The 23,241-nt window shown below is 36.9% G+C and overlaps 3 protein-coding genes across 3 annotated transcripts in view; 2 read left to right on the top strand and 1 right to left on the bottom strand.

Annotated features, from left to right (window-relative positions):
- Positions 1–269: 269 nt before the first annotated feature.
- Rchy1 (Ring finger and CHY zinc finger domain containing 1) lies at positions 270–2,780 on the top strand (the record flags this gene model as incomplete). Its single annotated transcript, XM_086968627.1, is given in 4 exon segments — positions 270–698; positions 809–1,454; positions 1,925–2,149; positions 2,513–2,780. Coding segments are annotated over 3 exon segments (906 nt in total). The 3' UTR covers positions 2,586–2,780.
- Positions 2,781–3,665: 885 nt separating this feature from the next.
- Prosalpha7 (proteasome alpha7 subunit) lies at positions 3,666–14,323 on the bottom strand. The gene is made up of 8 exons (XM_022834589.2): positions 14,164–14,323; positions 13,015–13,102; positions 12,310–12,405; positions 11,823–11,938; positions 10,944–11,126; positions 7,949–8,081; positions 5,222–5,302; positions 3,666–5,043 (listed from the first exon to the last, which is right to left on the bottom strand). Exons 2-8 carry the CDS (start codon positions 13,099–13,101, stop codon positions 4,975–4,977), a joined length of 765 nt encoding a protein of 254 aa, XP_022690324.1. The 5' UTR covers position 13,102; positions 14,164–14,323; the 3' UTR covers positions 3,666–4,974.
- Positions 14,324–14,700: 377 nt separating this feature from the next.
- The window catches only part of LOC111261254 (E3 ubiquitin-protein ligase HUWE1), a 48,483-nt gene continuing 39,942 nt past the window's right edge, over positions 14,701–23,241 (top strand). Inside the window, exons 1-6 of the mRNA XM_022834597.2 lie at positions 14,701–15,535; positions 19,891–19,989; positions 21,361–21,595; positions 21,866–22,028; positions 22,250–22,477; positions 22,944–23,190. Of these exons, the coding sequence (XP_022690332.1) occupies positions 15,491–15,535; positions 19,891–19,989; positions 21,361–21,595; positions 21,866–22,028; positions 22,250–22,477; positions 22,944–23,190 (1,017 nt within the window). The 5' untranslated portion in view covers positions 14,701–15,490. The remainder of the gene's footprint in view (positions 15,536–19,890; positions 19,990–21,360; positions 21,596–21,865; positions 22,029–22,249; positions 22,478–22,943; positions 23,191–23,241) is intronic.

The raw sequence follows: 23,241 nt of genomic DNA on the forward strand, positions 1-23,241 counted from the left end.
AAAGAGTTTGCCCTATAGCCGGTCGTATCTTCGCAGTTCCAGCACTCACCTTTTTTGTGTAATCTTTGGTGACGTAGCTTACAACTTTTCATCTACGAGACAGCATCTGGGGTTATGATCGGCACTTTCGCCTGTACTAATGATCCGGCAATGCGGAGTCTCCAAAAATTATTCTCCTCGCCATGCAAAATAGAATCCAACTTGTTGTTAGCAAAGCCTTCAAAGAGGAACACTTTAATGATTAATGCTTCTCGTGTTTTTTGTTGCAGGTACATTTTTCTTCACCGAATTCTTCCGTTATAGTTGCAATTAATCCTGATGATATCCCTTTCTCATTTCTCGAAAAGGGTATCGAAAATGCAGCAGCAAAATGGATAAGCTTCTCCTACAAGCCAGGCCTTTGCTTTCGACAATTTTTACGACGTATAGACAGCAATTTTCAGGAGATCTTTCTCAAAAGCCTTCGGAAGATAGGACTTTAAGAACATCCCGCGGTCCTTTTTTTAGATTCCAAGTCCGTTCAGCAGACTGAGACGTCTGCTATCACTGAAGATTTCGTAAAAGAAAAGGGCTAGGAGCCGAGGACTGAGACAGAAACGACCGAAAAAGAAAGCACTTTAAAAACCTTACCTCAAAAACATGCACGACTGCTGGAACTGGAAGAGTGTTTCATGCAGCTGGTAACTCCAGGGCCGAAGGTCAGCGGCTTAACTATATGTAGACCAGGGTATATCTCATTAGAAAACAACCATTCTCAACTCTTTTACCCTTAAAATGAAATATGCCACCGCTTTTTTTTTTTTTTCAGGTATTACTGCAAAAGTTCCTTCATCAGATCAGAGAGCAATGAATAGCAACCAACTAGCTAAAATTCTAAACAACTACGATCCCCATTCCGCGGTGCGTAAGGGCATTGAAATTAAGTTTCGACACGTTGATCTTTCGGAGTCGGTGTCGTTCTTAATTTGCGATCGCTTTTTCATATCGGTTCAATGTAAGAAATGCAAGAAGATTGCCGATTTCCAGTTGTTCCCTGCACGACGCGCAGTAACCTCTTGCGCAAGGTGTCAAACAAAGCTAGAGGCGTGTTTTCGGCCATGTATATTATTACAGTTCAACCCAGTTGTTGGTTATCTCGAGTTGGATGATTGTACAGTAAGAGATGTTGCGTTACCTCGTTGCCACTTTTACGCAGATTGCCAAAGCTGCTTAAAATTGAACCCATTTGAAGGAATTCATATGGGTCAACGTGTGTCGTCTAATTGTTTAACATGCGGCATCAAGATGCAGCTCATAATCGACTCGATCAAGTTCATAGATATGTGTGCTATCGACGCCAACATCAAAGCTTCGCAAGTCAAAAAAGCAAATAAAGATAGTGCTATCCAAGCAGGCAAACCACTTCCCAACAAAGGCATTTGTAAGCACTATAAGAAGAGTTTCCGATGGTTTAGGTAAGTCTATAGCGCTCCCTAAACTAAGAGCATTAAATAGCAAATAACACATTAGATAAACACACAAATGAAGCGAAATCGCAAGTACCACGTGTCTTAAAAAGAAATCGGCTTCGAATGTTCATTTATATTACCTGAGATTTAAATAAGGCACAGGTTAAGCTTTGATAATAAAATGAAGGTCCAAGTTAGCAACAAGGAACTGCAATACGCGGAACTACCTGACGATAAAAAGTATCTTAAAGGACAGTTTGTTAGCTTTTCAACAGTGACACAGTAGTTCTTAGTGATTATTCTGTAAACAAAGCTGAGAGACTTTCTAGCTCTGAACTTAGAAGCAAAGCATAAAGCAAACTGAATCTTTTTGCAATTTAGATCCAAAATTTAATAAGCAATTTAATTTCATGTGTAGATAGCTTAATCTGCTAATTAAGAATACTGAGCTAAAGAATAAGCAATCCTTTTTTCAGATTCCCATGCTGCGGGAAAGCATATCCATGTGATGACTGTCATAACGAACAGGAGAGCGACCACACTGCTGAATTTGCCTCCCGCATGATTTGTGGTTTTTGCGCCAAAGAACAGCCATTTTCGAACGATAAACCATGCTTACAGTGCAGTAATTTTATTACTGGAAAACGAACAGCTCACTGGGAAGGCGGTAAAGGTTGTAGAAACAAGGCTAAAATGAGCGCGTAAGTATTTATAGCAACCTAAATATCTTTACAATACTTTGTTCTGTACAATATACAAACCAACGCAAGGTTATACATGGTCACTTGATAGATAGATAGGATTTTTTTAGACGCTAGTATTTACTGTTAGTGTTTAGGCCCTATGCAACTACAATAGTTTATTATGAATCTATTATTATGCGTCTGTAATGAGCGCGTATGAATTTTCAATCGGCTAATTGAGAGTAACAAAATGGTTATTACAATATAACTTGTAGCCATAGTATTGACTATATTAATGTTCGCGCCTATGTTTTTTTATTTTAAATATATTGATTACTATGTAGTTTTTCCTCTAATGTTTGTGCTCACTGGTTTTTTCAGCAATGACGCGAAGAAGTACACAGGTCTAAATAAAACAATCTCCCGTAAGGTCAGTTCTGCTAAATCGAAGTGACGCACCTGAACCTGACATACCTAATGAAATAAACCCAATGCCATAATTTATTATGTATGTCAACTGATGATACTGTGGCTTATATAAAAAGGAACAAACGACTTAAAGAGATTAAGAATGTAGCGACAAGCCGGCTGGTTTGTTAAAATAGGAGTTACATATATTGGAAAAAAATAAATTGGTTGGGTTGCTTGAGTTTTTGTTGCATTTTTCTGCTGCTAGTTGTGAGCTTGCTTACTTTTTCTGAAGTGAGGTTTCATCCGAAACTAAAAGATCGGCTTCGGAAAAGCGCATTCGCAAAATTACAAGAGACCAGTAGAAAAACACCAAGAAAATTTACTCTGGTAACCCTGCACTTAAGATTTTATGTAAGCCACAGGCCCGCTCTAGTAAGAAAGTTTCATGCCATGTCTGTAAGATGCAAACGTCGGTCGTCGCCAAAAATTCCGAATGCGAAGAACACGTAGCTTTTAAACTCTGTTCTCAAAACTTGAAGTGGCCCGTTTTCTCCTTAGTTTGTCAAGGCTTTCTTTGCGCTGCATCGCTGAATGACTAATTTTAATATATCAGAATTTCTCGCCGCATGTTAGCGCAATACTTTTCTCTCGTTATGCAGCCTCAATAACTTCCTGAAATTTGCTTTCTTTCCTACGGTTTGGGTTATGTCCCAACAAAAAATAAATTGCTAGAGCTACCACCCACTGGTCCATATGATCGTGCGATATCTCTGCGTTATAACTATATTATCTTATTCTATCTTACTAAATTTTATCATCAACATATGCTCAGCCGATCAAATTTTCGGCAGCTTTAAATGTTTTTTTTATTTCTTGTCATCTATATTAAACGCTACTGTCGTTTTTTTTTTAAATTGTACTTCTCATTAACTGCTTAATCAAAAATAGTTTTTTTGTCTAAGTCAACTACTTTATTTTCCATCTACGCAAATAACCTAAAACAACAAGACTGTCGACTACTTTTGAGATTTTATATGTTATCTATGCAGGTTGGGTATACAATATGGCTCTTATAGTCTATATCAATTTTATAGTCCATAACACGCAATGATTATTTAAGTGCTTTGTTTTTAAGACATGAACATTTATTTTGATAATTTTTCAGCACCATACAACTTGCTTGGCTAAAAGGTAAAAAAATACATAACACTCGCGTCTCAATTTAGAGCTGTTTAAGAGAAAAAAATAAAAATTATGTATGACTTGCGATTAAAAAAGTAAATGGCAGCTACACCAAAATATATAGTCCGGTTAGGGCTTGTTCAAAATAATTTAGTTGTCCTTTTGTAATGAAATCAACGATTATAGTACATGACATTGTAAATTTAGTTAGTCCCGGTGATAACCTAGTGGGTAATGCCTGCTGACCTAAGGTACACGCTAGTGGTTTAAGTCCGATCCCAGGCACAGAGATACCTCATTTCGTGCTGGGGGCCAGCCATCCTATGAAATGCCTAACGGCGACAGGACGAAAGCTCGAAACATGGAGGTGGTCTAGCCTATTCATACACGGGCAGAGTTCGATTGCAGCGTGCAAGCCTATTCCAACGCAATTAGATAAATAGCGGGGAAGGACATATCTCACCAAACCTGTGGAAAAATTGAACTATTATGTCAACAAAACCTAGAACTAACAAATCTGCTCGCTTGCAGAAAACGGTTGAAGAGACCGGGAGTGAAAGATCATCTACATGTCTGAGCACTGATAAGGGTATTTGCTTTCAAATCAGCAAAAGAGGCAGGACTTCATGGGTCAGAGGTGCCAATAAAAGCAGACCTTATGACGACGGTTAATATTAGTAGCGGCGTCAGGTCTCATTATTTTATGAGAACCCAATGGACGTGATCCGTGGTGTCGCATTGACTTCTTTTGGCCAGAACAGGCATTAAATATTCAGCGACAGATCGATTTTAATGAAGAAAAAAGCGCAGGTGTCTATCGGTGCTGGTACATTTTAAGTTTCTTTCGGAAGGGCGAAAAACCGAGTTTTTGAAGGCCCATCGTTCATTACCATGAAAAGTCAATGAATTTAAGCGAACTGTATTGCATCAAAAAACTTCTATTTTAGGCTAATAACAGCCTAGAAGGAAGGGAAAGGCTAATTTCAAAATCATGTATCATATACCTTGTGATAGGGAAATGTTTTTATTAGCAAAAGCTACATATGATAGAACTTCAACTTCTTTATATACTCAGAAGGAACAAAAACTTTTTATATTAAACCGCCAATCTTAAATTCTATTTTATTCTCACAGAAAGTTTGATTTCGCCTTTTTTTAAAATATTCCCTCCTTTTATTGAAAACTTGTTTTCAACTTAAAACGCATTAGATTCAAAACTCGCGGTTACTTTTGAGATATTGTAAGGTTTTTTAATCTTCTCCTTGATCAGAATCCTCCTCCATCGCTTGCTTGGCAAAATGCTCCGCTTCGGCCAAAACCTGTAATGTTAAAGCAACACGAGTATATCAAAAATAAATAAAAAGAAATATAATTCAATGAATACCAGTACATAATTACTTTTTTAAGTTATGTAAAAACCATAAATAACACAACATTGTAGGACGTACACAGAACTAGCGGTTCTCCTTGAACACAGTTCACCAAAATAAAACCTACCTCTGGCGGTACAAATTGGTGAAATCCGTTTGTCTCCTCACATACCCAGCTCAATTCCAATTCGAAGTCTTTATCTTTGACCTTAAATTAAATCCATGCAAAGGAGGAACGTTAAGTACTTTCTCAGTAAACAATAGTGTAAAGATTGATGTGTGTAAACACGTAATTTAAACTGTTGTAAATTCACTGTCTGGAAAGCTCGTATAGTTTACCGTAATTCATATGCAAAAATAATAATGAGTTTGCAACGATGACGTTATGACATACTAGTTTGGAATTCTCGATTTATATTAATCTGTTGACGTAGTTCGTTTACGTATGCTTTAATTTCATCGAGCACGATCTATATTCTAATACATACCAATTTTTATCGAGATTTACAGCAACCTATTGCTCATAATATAGCAGCATACATAATCAAAAAATGCTTGCATAAAGTACGCGTTGGACGCAAAGCAAATAACAAATGGTGCATTCATGACCTTCGCAAGCGACGCTGATCTGTGCAAGGAGCAAGATAATAACTCTGTAGAAGTACAGCTTTGCTTAGACATACATTGGTAGAATATGTTCTGAGTTAAATAACGCAATTGGGATTTATGCAGTAAACATGTTCTAAGTAAAGAACGTGAACTTCAGGAATAAATTCACCAGGTATGATTTTCATTTTTTAACATTATGTATTTGCGAATCGGCAATAAGGAAACCTATTGTATTTATTATGGTTAAAATGAGCAAATCGCCTTGCGACAGTTTCATAATAAAATAAATAGATTTGAATAATTACCAATTTTTCCACTCGTGAAAAACTACCTATCTGAAACTTCACGCAAAATTAAGCTTTCTTTTTCAGAATTGTAATTTTTATGAGTCCTTTTTTTATATTCATGCTACAGAGATAGCGGAGCCTTTGTTCTTTTGTCTCTGGTTAAAAGCTTTTGACCCTATACGCATGATATTTTTGCTTTAAAATGAAATCTTTTGGAAAACTCTCCAATAAAGCACAAGTATATATGTGTTATGTCGCTTTCATATACATGTTAATGTTCTACAGTGAAATAATGCGTAGGCGCTTATATTCCTATAAGGAACAATATTTATCGAGCTCTACCATTCCTAAAAATTTTGACTACTATTCTTAAAACACCCTGTGTGCGGCGTCTGATGCAGGTGTACAACATAGGATATCTGGGAGTCCAAGTGACTGACTGAATGTCAGTCATATTGTTTGACTGTCTGATACCTCTTAGCAAACCAACAAGCACGTGGACAACAATTTGATAATCATAACGTCGTCAGCCAGCGGCAGCTTCCAGTGAAAGATTATAAGTAAACCCTATTAGTGACGTGGTCAAGCAACCAAGCTCCGTAATAATAAACACACTACTACTCACGAACATTTGTCGTTTGAAAGTGCAGCGAAATCCCTGCACATTCTTTTTTGAGAGGATAATTTGGAGGCAAGACGGTTCGCAGCAAGGATTACGCCGAAGGACCTAAATTTCTAGCAAAATCAGCTCCGTCAAAAGAACGTTATATGTTTGGTTCAACGGGTCATTACGGAAGAATGAGACGTAAGATACTGATGTAACGTAACGATAAAAACACAATCGACAAGTATCAAGGGTTAGCTCATACACATTCTGTACTAATCATTTTCTGAGCACGAAGCCCCCGCCAAGACAAATGATTTGCCAAATTTTGTTTTTAGGACCTGTAAGATACACCCACGTTCCGGCTAACCGAATTCGATTCAGATTGCCTGAAAACATTTTTGAAGGATCTACGTTCCGACTGGATCTTCACTCGGAAGAGACTATGGTTCGCGCTTATGGGAGCTACAAGGGCCTAATTCATTGGAACTTATTACAAACCAGGTGGCTGAAAGCTACGTTTATTTGGTCCAGTTGCACTGAGTCAACTAAACCATTTAAAATAAAGGGCCAAACAGACAAGGTTAGGTTACCCTACTCAATGATAATATGAAGTTACACACGGCAAAAATCGTCAAAGCTGTCTTCCTGGATTTTAAACGGGACGTTATGCACTTTCCATATTCAAACCTTGGGCCGACGGATTTTCACCCTTCCCGTTCATTGGGCACTCGCTTTCGCAGCCTTACCTTCGATACGGATCAACTGAAAGTAGTTGATGGAAGTGGTTGGAAGACCTCTTCGAGAAGAAACCCGCTGCCCTTTAGTGAAACAGCCTATATCATTTAGCGGAAAGATGAGAAAAAATTATGAACAGTGATGGAAGATACATAACTTGCAAGTTACAAGAATAAAAAATATGGTGTTTTCTGTTCCATCGAGATAACTGCGAGAAATCTATTATCAAATCTAATAAGTACTTACCAGATCAAAGTCTTTAAAGTATCAAAAATACCTTAAAGGAGAAATCTTACAATAGAGAAAATCTAAAAAACATCTTTAAAGCCTGACCTAGCGACCAGAAAAACGGTGGCACATGTACATTAAACCCAACGAAGGTGACTAATTGACGTAAAATAGTTTTAATTGAAGCCTAGTTGTTACTAGACAATTACTTTACATCTTGCGCCCATAATTGACGATTACTCAGAGATACCCTGAATTTATAAATCATATTTCAAGATTGTGTGGCCAGCATTCACTCCAACCCTGTTTTTAGTTGGTGCGCATTGAAAAACTACATCTCGAAAATGAATAATTTTTCTTTGTTTGACAGGAGCATGCATATACTTACCTCATCGTGGACTACATAAATAATTTTAGCCGCCTCCTTTACAAGCTGTCGACATGTCATCTCGGCCAGCTTGATTTTCTCCATCTCAGTTTTTGCGGTCTGTTTGGCTTTACCGATTGCGCAACCATAATACCTAAAAATGGCCCGCGTTATAAAATAATGCACATTATCGCAAACTGGTTCACACTTTGAAGCATGAACACAGCCCTCACACGCTTTGAAGCAAACTGCGCTATTGTAAATTATATGAAAATTTATATTGATTACACATTCAAGTTAACTTCAATACATTTACGGATTGTTGTATTAGAGTCAGATATTCTAATTTCCCTGAACTAATTGACTTAGTACAACCGGGATACAGAATTATATACAGACTCGAAATTAAATATTCTCCGGATGATCTCAGGATGATCCGTCTAGTTTCAGATAAACATTGCCATGCTGTTTGTCTTAAGATCTAGGGGTTAATTAACCGTTTATAATGTTAAAAAAAGCCAGTATTTTCTAAAACTAAACCGCAGCCTCATGATGGCGGAAGTCAGTGATCGCTTTTGCATTATGCGTGAAGATCAGCTATTGTCAAATCTCTTCGCACTAAATAAAACGTCAACGAGTTAGTACAGTTCTTGGATTACCCGTTACATTTATTAAGTGTATGATATCGCAAGTGCACATTCGGGAGCAGAAAACGCGGAAGCAAATTCCAACACAATATAACGGAAAATCCACAACATGGAGTCACTAGAAGTACATTTTTGACGATCGTTCTCTTTCTATTAGGTCGTTCACAAAAACACTTTCTATAGGTAGGCCTACCATGTCAGGAATTATTCACGAAAACTTCAATTACACGTCATATGCCATAAAACTCACAAATATACTTTGGAGTCAATAAAATTAAGAGATTTAATCGATGTTGCCGGCTCTAGCATTTTCGACTCGTTTTTGACTGAAACACATATCATGGATGCAAAAATCAATCGCAGAAGTGCTCGTGATTCAACATTATAGGTAAAAGCAATTTTCCTGTCAATAGCCATGTTTTGATAGAGATGTCCTGTAAAAAAAATCTTCGTTTTGTATTTTTTCTTAAAAGAATAACATACCATCAAAGAAATATACCATCATTATCTACAAATTGTTGTACGACCATGAATAGCAAAAAGTTTAAAGGAAGATAATATATGTTTATTGGTTTATACTAAACCGTTAGCGCCGAATAGACAGCTCAAGAATGTGGACATATTCTGGGACGAACATATATGCCCACTGTATTATACCCTTCTAAATCCGCTAAATTGCTATGTATGGACCGTCATAAAGCGGGAGTCGAACAAACCTAGGCGTGACATTGTTGCTTACTCATTCGTACTTTAAAAAATGCTCCTTTACGTTTGCAGAAGGAGTATTTAAAACACTTTTGTGAGCAGCTTAGACCCCGAATTAAAAGTGTAATCATATTGAATAATAGTTTTGTTAAATAAACATGATTATCAAAAGCGACACCTCTAGCCCATGTAAAAATTTAGTTGAGACATCTGCTTTTGTTTAACTACAATCCTAGAAACCAGGCATATGGAAAATCCGGAACGTAAATGAGCATTACAGAGTAAAGTATAGATCAAAGTGCAAAAGAAGTGCATGGATCGGGGTGGTATTCTCTTCGTATTAGTCTGTTTTATATAAGAGGTTACTACACTTTTTAATTTGTATATTTTAATTTTTTAATATATATTTTTATATATTTCAGTTATAAACGGATCGGCTTATATACAATGTACGCATGTCTTTAAGAAAAATTTATTTGACTTTTTTCCTTCAACAGCATATACAGTGTAGTTGGCTCAAATTGGGACAAAAAAGACTCAAAAAAAGGCTGTTATTGCGAAAACAAATATTTTGATAAATTCTAAGGACGAAATAAAAATGTAAATCATGATAGTCTTGTTTAATCGATATAATTTCTGTTTACTTTACTCTAACTTTAATTTGGAACCTAAAGGACTCACTAGTCTTTCTCTAAATATTCCTTCTCCAATCCGCGAACAACGTTTCAATAGTAATTGAGCGCAAAAGTAAAAACCCATTAAAGTGTTGCTTAAATAGGCTCCACACAGAATGGTCCGGCAGAATTGATATTTGGTTGCAGAATGGTTGTAGGCCAAGGGCCCCAGAAAAAAAGGGTTCAAATTGCTGGAGCTTATATGGACGACTCGAATAACAGCAGACACTCTTTTCTTAAAAATAACCGCTATTTTGCGCTGAAATTTAAAATCATAAGAATTGGCTCTTCGCAACATTTCGTTAATTTTTTAGCTTTTTTTTTTCGTATCCAATTGAGGATCTTCTGCTTGGCCTCATGTAAATCTTCCTCAGACTTTTTGAAATTCGCATGGAAATCGACAATTACGTAAAACGTCGTCTTTGGGCAAAAATGCCTTTTTTTTTACTTATTACTATTCGACAATAATTGACCTTCACTCATATTATAACGATAAATATTCTGTCTGCGTCATAATGAGCTTTAGGCTTTGTTTTAAAGGGAACTGGTCTTCTTATGGTACATATGTCCACTATGATAAATAACACGACAAAGTTTGTCGCAATTTAAAGCGATCATTCTGTACAACATTAATTTTAGTAACCTCGATCTCACAAGCAAGATAAAAAGCAATGCGATCATGTATTTACAGATTTAGCAATGGAGTTATTGTTATGGACTGTTGAAGTACTGAGGTAGAGTTATTGTATGTATCATACTTGTGTATTGGGCCTCATAAGTTTCGTTTTACTCACTGTAATAATGTACTAATAACTCCACATTTGAACCTGCTTTTAGAGACAGACTTTTTGACCTTCTTAAACAACATATTCAAAACTGCGATAAGAAAAAGGAAGAGGCTTCAGTCACGCTCTATACTGAAAATCATAGAGGGATACGCCCTAGTAGAATAAAGAATTTTACCTAATACGGTGTTATTTTAAAACGTACCCGTAACAAGTGCCTGATGGCTCTACGCAGTAAAGTCGTGCTTGCTTTTCTTGCACGTCATAAGCGCCAAAGAGAGCTGCAGCACCATACGGTCGGATTGCCGAGTATAACGTATACGCATGCACGTATAAGGCTACCCGGTCCTTCAAATACGATAAAGGAACTGGTGTGCCATATTCCGACCTAATATAATGTCATCCACAGAGATACATATGTTCTATAAATGTGTAGTCAGTAAAATCAGACAACTATAAAAAAAAAATGCGTGCGTAACGAATTAGGTAAAAAAAAAACATTTTCTAGCTTTGCAAATACCACTTGATTTGCACGTAGTTAATATGAAGTGGTATTCATGTATTCCAACTCCGTTTTCTTTTTTAAAAACTATTCTATTTAGAGCTCGTTTGCTAATAAAAACTTGTGATACACAGACAAACTAAATCTAAAATGCTTAAATTGTCGAGGCTTTTTTGTGGACGTATAAACAAGAAATATTCTTTCCGACGACGCCCCATTTTCCATATATTACAATCGTATTATGGAATAACATGATACACGAATTTTATCGAGTGCTTTCTTGTCGTAGGAATTTAAAAGTAGCTAGAGACAATTGTGAGCAAGAATAGGTAAATCAGAACCATTTCAAATACGACTTTCTCACAAATTTACGATTTAAATGAGATGTATAAAGTCGCCATTGAGAATCACCTTGTGTGTTTTTTGATTCCACGTCAGCAAGACTAGCGACAACATGAAAAAATTATATTACACAAATGTAAACAAATAATTTGTATAAGATCTTGACATGATAAACTATTTTATATGAGTGCGCTTAAAAATAATTAAATAAACCTGCATATACATTTGCTCTCCTCATACCTGTAGTTTGAGGCCTCCCGCGCAGCGTTTTCAACCACTTGTTTAGCGTCAGCTAGCAAACCAGCCACGGCTATTCCTACATGTCGATCCACTGTGAACAAGCGTTTATTAGCTCCCTAAAAAAATAATTGTATTTTATAATACATGTGCTTTAGTTTGACCTCACCGTGCACAAGTAACTCTAGGAACACTCACAATCTGCAAAATGCGATCATATCAGATTGCATAATTTATAAGGAAATTATTCTTACCTTTGAACTCCTTTTTATATGAACACTTATATTAAATATATATATATCTAAGACAGATGAAGTTCAACTAAATAGTACTTCCAGATATAGCTAGTGAAGTAATATCTGCTTTAAGCACCGATGAGAAGCTCAGCGAAACAGTATGTGATACTAATATATCTTGTAAATTTATGTTAGCCAAAAAGGGACAGAAAACCAATGGAAGGAACCAACATAATAAAAGAAAATTATATTGCCTTTTCATAGAGCTTGGACGTAACGAGTTTTTCTACTGCGAACACGACACCATCTTTGCCACGGAGCGCAATTGCTGTTCCAGAGTTTTCAACAGCCTGCAACACAAAAATCATATCCTTAAAAAAGTTTACAGACTTTCGAATTCGCAGATGTTTTTTACAGTAAGTATAATTGACTTATACTATAGAAAATAAACGCCTTTAAAAGCAATTAGTACATATTTACACAGAATGGTTTCTTAGAATTTGAGCGCCCATACAAAGCAATTCTCCACGCTTATGTTCATAGGTTATAAGTTTCTTCTTGAACGCTTTGAAAAACGAATGCTGCTTAACGTGTTAAACTTGTAAATAAGCACTCGAAGTGCTCGTGCGAATGAGGTCGTTACTCGAGCATACTGAACTTTGAACAAGTTAGCACTACAAGTCCCAGATAAAAAAAATTGCACGTGGATGCTTTATGTGTCGACTTCAGCAGTACGAATGACATGCCAGATAATCTGTAGAACAATTCGAGAAATTTCACTTAAAACGAAACAAATTCTAAATCTAATTTGCAAAACAATATAGTAGTGACGGGCGCTCATAAGCTATTTATTGGCACTCTTATGTTATTTATGCTTCAAGATACTAAATATCAGGTAATACCGGTAAAATTAGTTGAATCTTTAAATGCGCGATTTATTTATTACTCATTAAAATTACCTTGAGTGCATATTCTATTTGAAATACGCGCCCATCAGGAGAAAACTGAGCGGCAGAAAGATCGTAACCAGTGCCGATAGAAGTCATCCTGTAAAAAAGTAAATTCACGTTGGGAACGAAATTGTCGAGAACAAATAGAATAGGAGATTTACGAACTTTGGATTGAACTTCTAATGGTAGTGACGGTACATGCGATTGTTAATATAAGTTTAAGGCAATAGTATAGATAAAAAACACATTGATGTGTTTTTAGATTAATATAAAAAGATGAGAGCCTTCGAAACTAACAATGTGATACAAAATATACATGTAATCTTATATCACGATCCTAATCTATGATAGACTTCCCTAACAAAACGATCACAAGTTGCACGGTCAATGCAAAAATAAAAAAAAACGACTAAAAGAGTAACTACTTTGAGATGACAAGGTTGAACATTGACAAACAAATATAAAAATCCATCTTTCTACCAGTATTATTCAGAACGAATGCGCATCTAACATTTTTTACATTTATGTCTGAGATAAAAAACAAAGAAGACAATGTTATAACACGACTGTATATATCTACGTAAACTGAACAAGCCTCGGCAAACATAAGTTGTGATCATTATTACTACTTATTGAGAAAGATAATTTTGTATGTAAGGATTCTGGAAATCGGTATTTGTTCTGATGATAATAATAACATTGATTATTATTAATCATAGCGATACATAATACTATAATTTTACAATTCCTAATTATTATTACTTTACACATTCCTAATATAAGCGAACACTTTGTGTAATTTTCATAACCATTTATCGGTACGCTTTTGCTCCGGCTGACGACCTAACAGCCTTATAGTGCAATCTTTTATAATACGTTATGTTCGTTCGGTTCAATTTAAAGAAAGCAAATTCGGTACACAACCCAAAATGATTACTAAATCTGTCTTGCATTATTTAATAAATATATTTATTTATTAAATAATATTTGATTACTGACTTCTAAAGACTAAATTTTAAAGGAAAAAAATCTACTTTAAGTTAAGAAATATACATTATGTAAATTAAATTGTACCCGTTCAAAATAGTTTTCGCGTTTGAAACTCTATTATAGAAATAACATGTAGGAGCATCATTATGTAAAAAACACATCACTTACTTAATGCGTTACGCAATTTAAAACGTTACTACTATTAAACCTAATACGTGTAGCAAGATACAGCGATCTCGAAAATGAATAAGTACTGAACTGACACACAACTTATATAAGGGATGACAACAACTTCTCTTCCTTTCGGAACGAGATATTCTTCGAGTGGAGATTCGCCGACTCACAACAACAGCGCAGCAGACGTTACAAAATGGCGATTTTTAAAATATGGCGGTTTCTAATTATAACCGTTCAATTTTTTTCGCTGATTATCCAGCTTCTGGAAAATATTGTAAAAAAAATACGCTCATTTTATCGTTCACAAATTAAAACGGCGAATGGTCTACTAGCTATCCGAGGATAAATCTTGACTAAATAGGAACAGTGAATTTTCACACCTGTCGATTTGAGCGCGAAACGCCAAGAGCTAGTAGTGCCCTATCATCATCTAATTCCGGGAGCAGCTGCATTTACGGTACTGACTTACAGCCAAGACTAGGATAGGTCATATTATTTTCACTTCTTAGTTTTATAGCTCACCATTACTTTAATTGTCAGCATGATCCAGCAGTGTTTGAAAATATGCAAAATATAATTGAATCTGCCAGCTAATATGGTATCCGGGTGCCCCCATAATGTTTAAACCTTAGCGCAGCTTGGCGCACGTAGCTCTGATCTGTATCTATCAGCCAACAGCACCACTGCTGGTGTCGTAGGTTTTGCAAGCAGCAACTGGCAGACTACGCATAGCTTGCTGCCATTAGACATATACCGAGTTACTAGTGTGCAACTACATTTGTCTAGTTCGGCTGGAAGTGGCCGACTTATTATCAGAAAAACGTGGTTCAGTTGACCCTTCGGCGGAGAAGATCCGTAAGGTGGAGGTGACGACGAACTTGGTGCAACGCACGACCTGTGGAAGGGCCGACACCAGGGTTTAAGTGCGATCGAACTGTCGAAGGAAGACTGTTACTTGTCGCTGAGGCACTAACTGCGGTTGGATATTGACGACGTCGCTACCGTGTATCACTAGCTTGAATTGTGTTACTGTATCACTAATAGGGAATAGACGAGTTGCCGTTCTCAGGGACTTGGCCGTTGGGGACGGGGGCATGCTGGTCACCCGGCCCCCAAGTCGCGGCACACTGAAGCCATTTTGCTGGTGTTGAGCCAAAGGCGTTTGGCGTTGTCTGTCTGAGAAGAAAGGCAGTCGAGATGAGGTGATGAGTGGTCTACAGTCATCAGATTAAAATAACGCAACAACGTTTGCTCCGTCGGATAGCGGTGTGCTTACAGCTAACACACCAATTTGGACTTAGAAGGGAAAGACATAGACATGAAAATTGAAAGGGGCAAACTCAAGAAGGGCGCCTCAGAGGTGGTAAGTTATCATGTTGTGTTTGTGGTTTGGTGTAATATATATACATCTAAGATGCACAAAAAAAGCTTTGGGGAATACCTATTGGGTTCCATCATTATGGCGCAGGTATAGGTTTATATTATAATGTTTATGCCATTGAGTTGCGATTTAGGGCATCAGGTTTTCGCATAAATATCATGCAAGAATCAGCTCTCAGGATATTTAATTAATACATTGTCTTTCCCGCACTAACAAAAATCTAAGAAAAACTATGTGCAGGACATACAGGAGCTTCATGTACTACGTAATTCTTAATTTGACTGAAGGCGTTTAACTTAGCATAAAGAACTTTGATATTGTATGAATCGACGGATTTAACTGATCCAGTTTCAAATCGATAAATGAAAAAATAAAGTAGGATGTGACTTTGTACATTTAGAAAATGTAATAAGGCAATGTTTTGCTGATGAGTATAGGTGAATGTGTTAATCAAAACATCACCTTGCATTTAAGAAATAATTTTTCAGCCGTCGGCTGGTATTTTGAGCTAAGAACTGCGCTCTTTATTGTAATTTGCTTTTAATACAGAAGAGCCATTTTTGACACAATGCCATCCGCGTATACATTATTCTTAGGATTATAAACTAAAAACTAGGTTCATTTATTTTGACAAGGACCGTGACAACCTAAAATGTTTAATTTTGTCGATAATTTTTTTTATACAAATATAAGACCCTAGTACGGTGACGCCGTATATTACATGCCTGGTTTTCAAAATGTAAAAATTGTCATTTTTAGAGTTTGGCCAAACAGTTTCAAAAAGGTGAGAAGTTCGTATATTTCGCTCTGTTTGAAAACTGCTATCTATTCAGTCTGTCCAGTCAAACCAATATCTATCCAATGTTATCGAAATCGTATTGGCCTCTATAAATTGATATATTGATGGAAGCACATGCATCGAAACCCATGAAGCATACTTACAAGTATTTCAACGTCCGGCATTTTTTCTACGGTCATGTAAATTCATAAGCAAGCATAAACATATCTTTGTATTGACAGGTAATATAACTGTTAGTGTTATCCATTTTTTATGCAAGCCTATTTTTTTTACCTCACTGTTTTAGAAATTGTTGGGGGAGGGACTCAAAAAGTTCATATAGAGATTTGCGAGACTGATTCTGTTATCTTTGTAATGAAGGCTCATGAAAAGTAGTCAAATGGAGTTATGGGGTCCGATTATCAAGTACCGCAGTCCGATGATCATTATTTACGAGAAGAGGCGAAAGACGTACTTCGTAAGGTTCAGTCTTGCACCCACTTCATAGTGCCAGCACATCCACCAGAGGCCTATGCCATAGATTTCATTTAGAAATTATCTTGTATTACTTGCTTTTCGGAGCGTTTTTTTACTCCTGATTATTGCGAAGCTTGGTTTTCACATGTTAGTAGAATGGGTTCCCTTGAGGCCGTATTTCATGAAAAAAGGCACAGCAAGCACGAACTAATTACTCATAAGCCTTGAAAATCACGTGAACTCTATAGAGAGCCGATAATAAAATTAATAGAACTTTATAGCGTAGGCGACTTTTGAAGACAATATTAAATATGTTAAATCTTTGGTTTTATTTGATTCGTCCCCGACAAATGAGATCTTGGTAGCAAATAATTGATTTCTAATACACAGTGACAGTGAAGTCTTAACTATCTGAAGTCGAGCCTTAATCCGATTCCTAGCCGCGGCCGCAGCCTTGTTTGAAATAGTTTTTCTTTAAAGCAATAAAGCGACTCATATTGAAAAGATATATCGCTTGTACGAAGCTTCAGTAGTTACTAGTTTGAGTGCATTTCGCTAACCTTACAAAACGAGCTTCTAGACTCGGGTGCTTTTGTTAATGGAACCCCACTCATAGCGTAAGAGGTTGGGCTCATTCTTCATCATCAATCAAAGTAAACGAAATTAATATCTTGCTTCTTCATATTAACTTCAGGTATTAAGGTACTTAATGATAGGTATTTGAAGCCGCCTATAAAACTGAAAAATGACCATCATAAAAAGTTGAGTCATAGGTAGCGTTTCCCTGTTCGCCAATTCTCTCTCCACTCTGTTAGTATTGGAATCGATCGGTCAGGCTTGAGCTTCTAGTACGTAAGGACGGTATCGTTTGGGTTAACTCTGTGAAAAGCCTTTGTTAGATTTACCTTTTTTTGCATGTGACTTTCATGGCGTTAAAAAAATCATTTAAGTCTGAATGTGTTCTGCCTTTTTCTTTTTTCAATTTTTTTTTTTCTTATTTTTTTTATTGTTTTTCTTGCTTGATTATCATTTGCTTGAATCCTTGCGAAGCTTTCTTAATGGCGAAACAATTGTTACCATAATTAAATGTGCAAGCCCTACATACGCAAAGTACTATACTTGTAGATGTATAAAAATGCATTTGAACTAATATATGGTTAACATGAAGGGGTGTCTTGCCAAACTAAAAAAATAGAAACCACCTTGTTTTGAAGGGGTGTCTTGCGGAGTTGACAGTAGCCATAGTACTTTCGAGAAGTACACCTCGTTCATTGTTTAATGTCAGGCCAAATCTGTTTACAAGAAAATTAGGAAAGTGAGAATTGTTATTGTGAAATGTTGTTACTATTGACCCTCGCCAATGCAAAACTGGTATTTGATAGTGGTAGCAGCATTCAGATCTAAAACAACAGACTACATTGCTTTAAAAATTCGCTTTCATCTCTACATCTTTGGCCAACGGAAAGCCTGGAGAAATTGAGTTTATATTCGGCTATGCACATAAATGGAGAAATGCCTTTAACTTGATATATTATCAACAACATCCATTTTCATATCTAAAAATCTATTTATTTACACATTGTGTGTAGCATGTCATTAGCGGGACTTAAAGCAGCGATTTTTCATCTCTCTCAGCTAGAGGCGTAACCATCCAAGCTACTGCCGCACTACTGGCACGAGTCTTAGATTTACGCATACATGAGCTTTCACGCATAAGCGAAATTAGCTTTCAGCCGATTCACTTGGATATCGCTTTTGTGGCAAAGAGATTTCCGTTACAACGTGGAACCAAAGCAGTGCAATCTGAAATTACGTTAAATGTGTGATATATAATATATTTGTGAGGCACAGTTGAGTACTTTAGTAGTATTGAACCAAACAGGATGTCCCAGCCTTTTACCGTTTTTTGCATATGTGGGAACAGGTAGAGGGCACTTAAATTAAAAAATTAATAGGAGTTAAATCAAATTTGCTTAGGTCATTACTCATTGTATATTTTTGATCGATTTGTTTATTTTTGTCTGTTTCCAAATGATAGAGGCGTTCCTTAATGAAAAAACTCAGTACTGAAAATTTTTTCGATATCTACATATTATTGCTGAAAATAAATTGCTTTTAAAATTTTATAGTCGCACTTCCGTTTCTCGTACGGTCAAATTCGAATTAGCGATACCGTTTTCGCGATACCGGCGATACAAGGTGACGCAGCGCCATTGCCTGCTCAATACAGATTTGTTAGTAGTATAGCTTCTGGCAACGAGATAAACTTAAATTACAAGATTAATAATTAATAATACATATACTGTTATGTATTAGTCAGGATGTATGTGATATATATGTATTGGTCATCAGGATTGATTCGGGTTTCGCCATGCCATCGCGCCTTAGGCACCTCATCCAGAGAGATACAACTTTTGAGACAAGTAATATGAAAATACCAAAGAAAACAAGCCTGAACGATTCATGTCGTTTTGGGACTGGTGATTGTCATACTGGGGATGCCGTCAGCTAGCCGTTTCGATCTGTCTCATCCAGTTAATAAAGCTTCTGTTGTGACGCTAAAAAATAAAGCAGCTTGACTGAATTTCATATGTCATAGTGTTGCCTGAGAATTTCACTGATTTATTTAAGAAATTCATTTTTAATTATGAACCCAAACATCTGCATAGTCCAGTTGGAAAGTGGTCTTTTAAAATGGAGTAGATACTTGTGCTCGGAGTTCGCTCGAAGTAGACGACTACCAAACTCTCCTATGAACATTGGTGATCTTTTAACTACAGCATAACTTAATAAAATTCAACCCTACTCATAAAATTACTATAAGTTAAAAGTACTTTGGGTATGTAACTCTCTATCCTTTTGTTAGAAATGGCAACTAAATACATTGAGAAACTGCTTCGTCTCTTATAAAATTCAGAACTGAAGACGTTTAGCTGAAAGGTGGGTAAACTAAAGCTCGATATTTTTGTCTTTAACGTTTAATATCTCTTAATCAGTCAATTTTAGAAAACTCATTATGCAGATGCATTATGCAGGTAATTTTTCAATAGGGTCTCATTTGCGTTTTCTTATGTATTTCCAGCCTTCAGACTGCGCCATACTCATCGAGAAGCTCAAAAGCTGCACCGAAGAGGAACTTCTACGAGAGCTGTCCTCACTTCGAGTATGGAATTGGGGAAAGGTATACAGCTACTGTCTACTATGTTTTTGTATATCCACGATGCAGACAAATTGTCAGTGCGGTGGGCAGTTTGGTAAAAGGTAGGATCGTTGGGTTTTGAGTCCTTGTAAGACAACGTCTAGCTAAATCGGGCTGATCGACATGTTTACCTGTTGTTCCACAATATGAATAAAATGGGAAAAGTGACAAAAATAACGGGTCGTCAATTGGTGAAGATGGTTGCATCCCACCGGCAATTTTAAAGCACGAGAACACATGTTATTAGAGTTGAGCTAGAAGTACACGCATACGACAGTTACACATTATACAATAAACACATGGTAACATTCTAAATTAAAAAATATCATCTATGCACGAGCTGCAACCAGTATTTCTATGTAATCGGAAGCGTAAGCTTAGAATCACAATTTTGGCGTCTAAATAAAACTTATTTTTGCCTAAATCGGCAGCAGTATGTCGTATGAAGACACCCATCTTATCGTTGAAAGCTTTCTACAGGTTCTGCCGTCTCGTGGTCAGTAAAGGTGAAAGGAAACTGTTTTGTGGCCCCTGTTTGAAGTGTTGTGATCCCTTTTCTGAAAATCGGATGATTTTTTTTTTAGATAGAAAACCAAACCAGGTATAGTGTATTATAACCTTAGATTGCTCGTTCACTTATAACCATCATCCGTGGAATGTTGCTTCAGTGCCATTTTGACTAGGCGATTAGTGAAAATTTGTCCAACAACTTAGAACTATGTAAAAGGAATCAATATTTATTATTAGTACTGAGCGCTATATCTAGATCTCCTGGGACTTCAGTGCCATTTAGATTAAACTTCTTAGGCGATTAGTGAAAATTTGTCCAACAACTTATAATGATGTAAAAGGAATCAATATTTATTATTTCGATCAGTTTTCGATGGATTTCAAGGGTGTCGTTACAGGCGTTTATTGAGCATATTGTGAATGGCATGTCCAGTGTGTATTATTAGAGCTAACTAACTCACAAGCGAAAAGCTTTATTTTAATCAATAAAGATCAATAAAAACTGCTTCAGATCATTGTAACACTGACCTGAATAAAGCCGAACTGTATTTCGGAATTGGTGGTTGGGAGTGTCATTTTCATTGTGTAAGTAAACAGAACACGTCCGCTTTGTGCATTTGTATGTTGGCCAGCTGTTACTAGTCCCCACGAGCCCCACATAAACCCTTGAACACGATTACACTTAAGTATTATATGTTCATCCAATTCGATCAGAGGGTCGTTCTCTATGCGGATTTTATCATCCCAACGGACTTGAATAATACATTCTACTGAGCCATTTTGGTGATCATCTACCGACAATTTATGCCGGCTTATTCTAATTTTGCTGTTTTATCGTTGTAGTGTGAACTACTGCATTGGATCGACATTTTGGACCTGTTCGACGGGTATCTTGCAGAGGCATGCGGGGCTTCTACAGCACAAACTGGAGGGGCACAGAGCTCAGGCGATCTTAGCACCTCCTTAGACTGCATGGCCGCTACGGATGGAGATCATTCATCCGAGTGGGTCTTACCGTGCGACGCACCAGAGAACGAAGGTCGCCGAAGGCTTCTAATTGCTATTCTACAGTTTACTGGTGAGCATAATATAGATAGATGCATGAAAAAACAAAAATGCTTGTTGCAATGAGTGATCATATAGGTTTGAACGTTTATCTCAAGTAAAATTCAATTTCATTCAATTCTAGTTACCTTTTGTAGTAGAAAAGTTTGGACTTTGCGCTGAAACGTAACGTTATTAGTGCTTTCTTTTCATTGGATATTTGTCATTATTTCGTAGTTATCCCATCATTACAGGAGTCATTGTGTAGCGTTTGATTAACAAGAGATTTTTTTGGCATGTGTAGCGTTGTTAATTGAACATAGCTTCTCTCGTCATCTGTATAACTCAATGGAACATCTGACACGTTTGCTGGCATCTTCTGACATGCGAACAGTCCTCGCAGTCCTCAACTTGCTTTACGTATTCAGTAAACGCAGTAATTTTATCACGAGGTTATGCGCTCAAAGGTACGTAAGAGCAAAATGACCAGGTCTTATAGTGACTCCATTAATTTTTTGTATTAAAAACTTAAGGCTTAACGAACTATTGACTCCGTTGTCCTAATATATGAGGGCCATCTAAGATTTGCTATACGAAAAATAAATATTGAATTTTGCAGTCACACGTGTGTATATATAAGATACGTTAAAAGGTTAGGTGCGCTTTACGAATTATATCAACTTTGTAGACGTCAGCTACTACTGGATCGTCTAACGCACTTGGCGGAAAACTGGGGTGGTCGGGAAAACGGTTTCGGATTGGCTGATTGCTGTCGTCCACGAACGATAAACCAATACCCGGCCTCAGCGACAACTTTGCACTTTGAATATCAGCCAACAGCCACTGCTTCAAGTGGAAGGACATCATCCGATCATCAGCAACAAAAGACTGGCAACATTTACGTCGACGGCAGAATGTAAGTTTCTAACGAGTGGCTTTTTATGCACCTAGTGCAGCTATTAACTACTGCAAAAAACTATTTGGTTTTGTTTAATTGTCGTAAACAAGCAGGTTTATTTAATGAGCCAAATTCCTTTCATTACTGTTTTTCTTAGATTGTGAAATTCGAGATAAGCGTTTTCTCTTCTTTCCTCCATCGGAATCACTGCACTGAAGCTTCGTTAGTGCTAAGTTAAGAAGATCTTTCAAGCAGTTCTAAAATATAGCTTTTGCGGTATTCTATGGGGCTTAGTGAAAAAAGTAGTAAAAACAAAAATTTAGAATGTTGGGAAGTAATTCTTTCCAACATTGTCTCCTGGACGAGTGAGAAAACATATGCTTATGCTATGGCTTGGGGAGAAACTTTTAGTCGAAATAATAAAATCTGGGGTTTTTGACTTCGCGAACTTATATTTGCGGTTCAATATGATTTACCCAATTAGACCATCAAACGTGTCCGGCCCGGCTGGTGTAATTCACGTGGAACGTGTGGATACCCTTGCGGCTTCTGCTGGTCGCATAATGGCGGATTTGATGGAGCAGCATCCAGACGTACCTGAAGGAAAACGAATGCTTTTGTTCACGCACCTTCGCCTGGCACACGCGTTTGCATCTTACCCACGCCGCTTACAGTGCGTCCAAGCCAGACTTCAAGCTCTGTCTATCCTTGTGTATTGCTCGGCTATACAGGTATGATGTTTGCATTATTTAAACTTCGATAACACTATTGCTGGCTACTAT

Source organism: Varroa jacobsoni, unplaced genomic scaffold, assembly GCF_002532875.2.
Source record: "Varroa jacobsoni isolate VJ856 unplaced genomic scaffold, vjacob_1.0 scaffold_537, whole genome shotgun sequence".
In the NCBI taxonomy this organism is placed as follows: domain Eukaryota; kingdom Metazoa; phylum Arthropoda; class Arachnida; order Mesostigmata; family Varroidae; genus Varroa; species Varroa jacobsoni.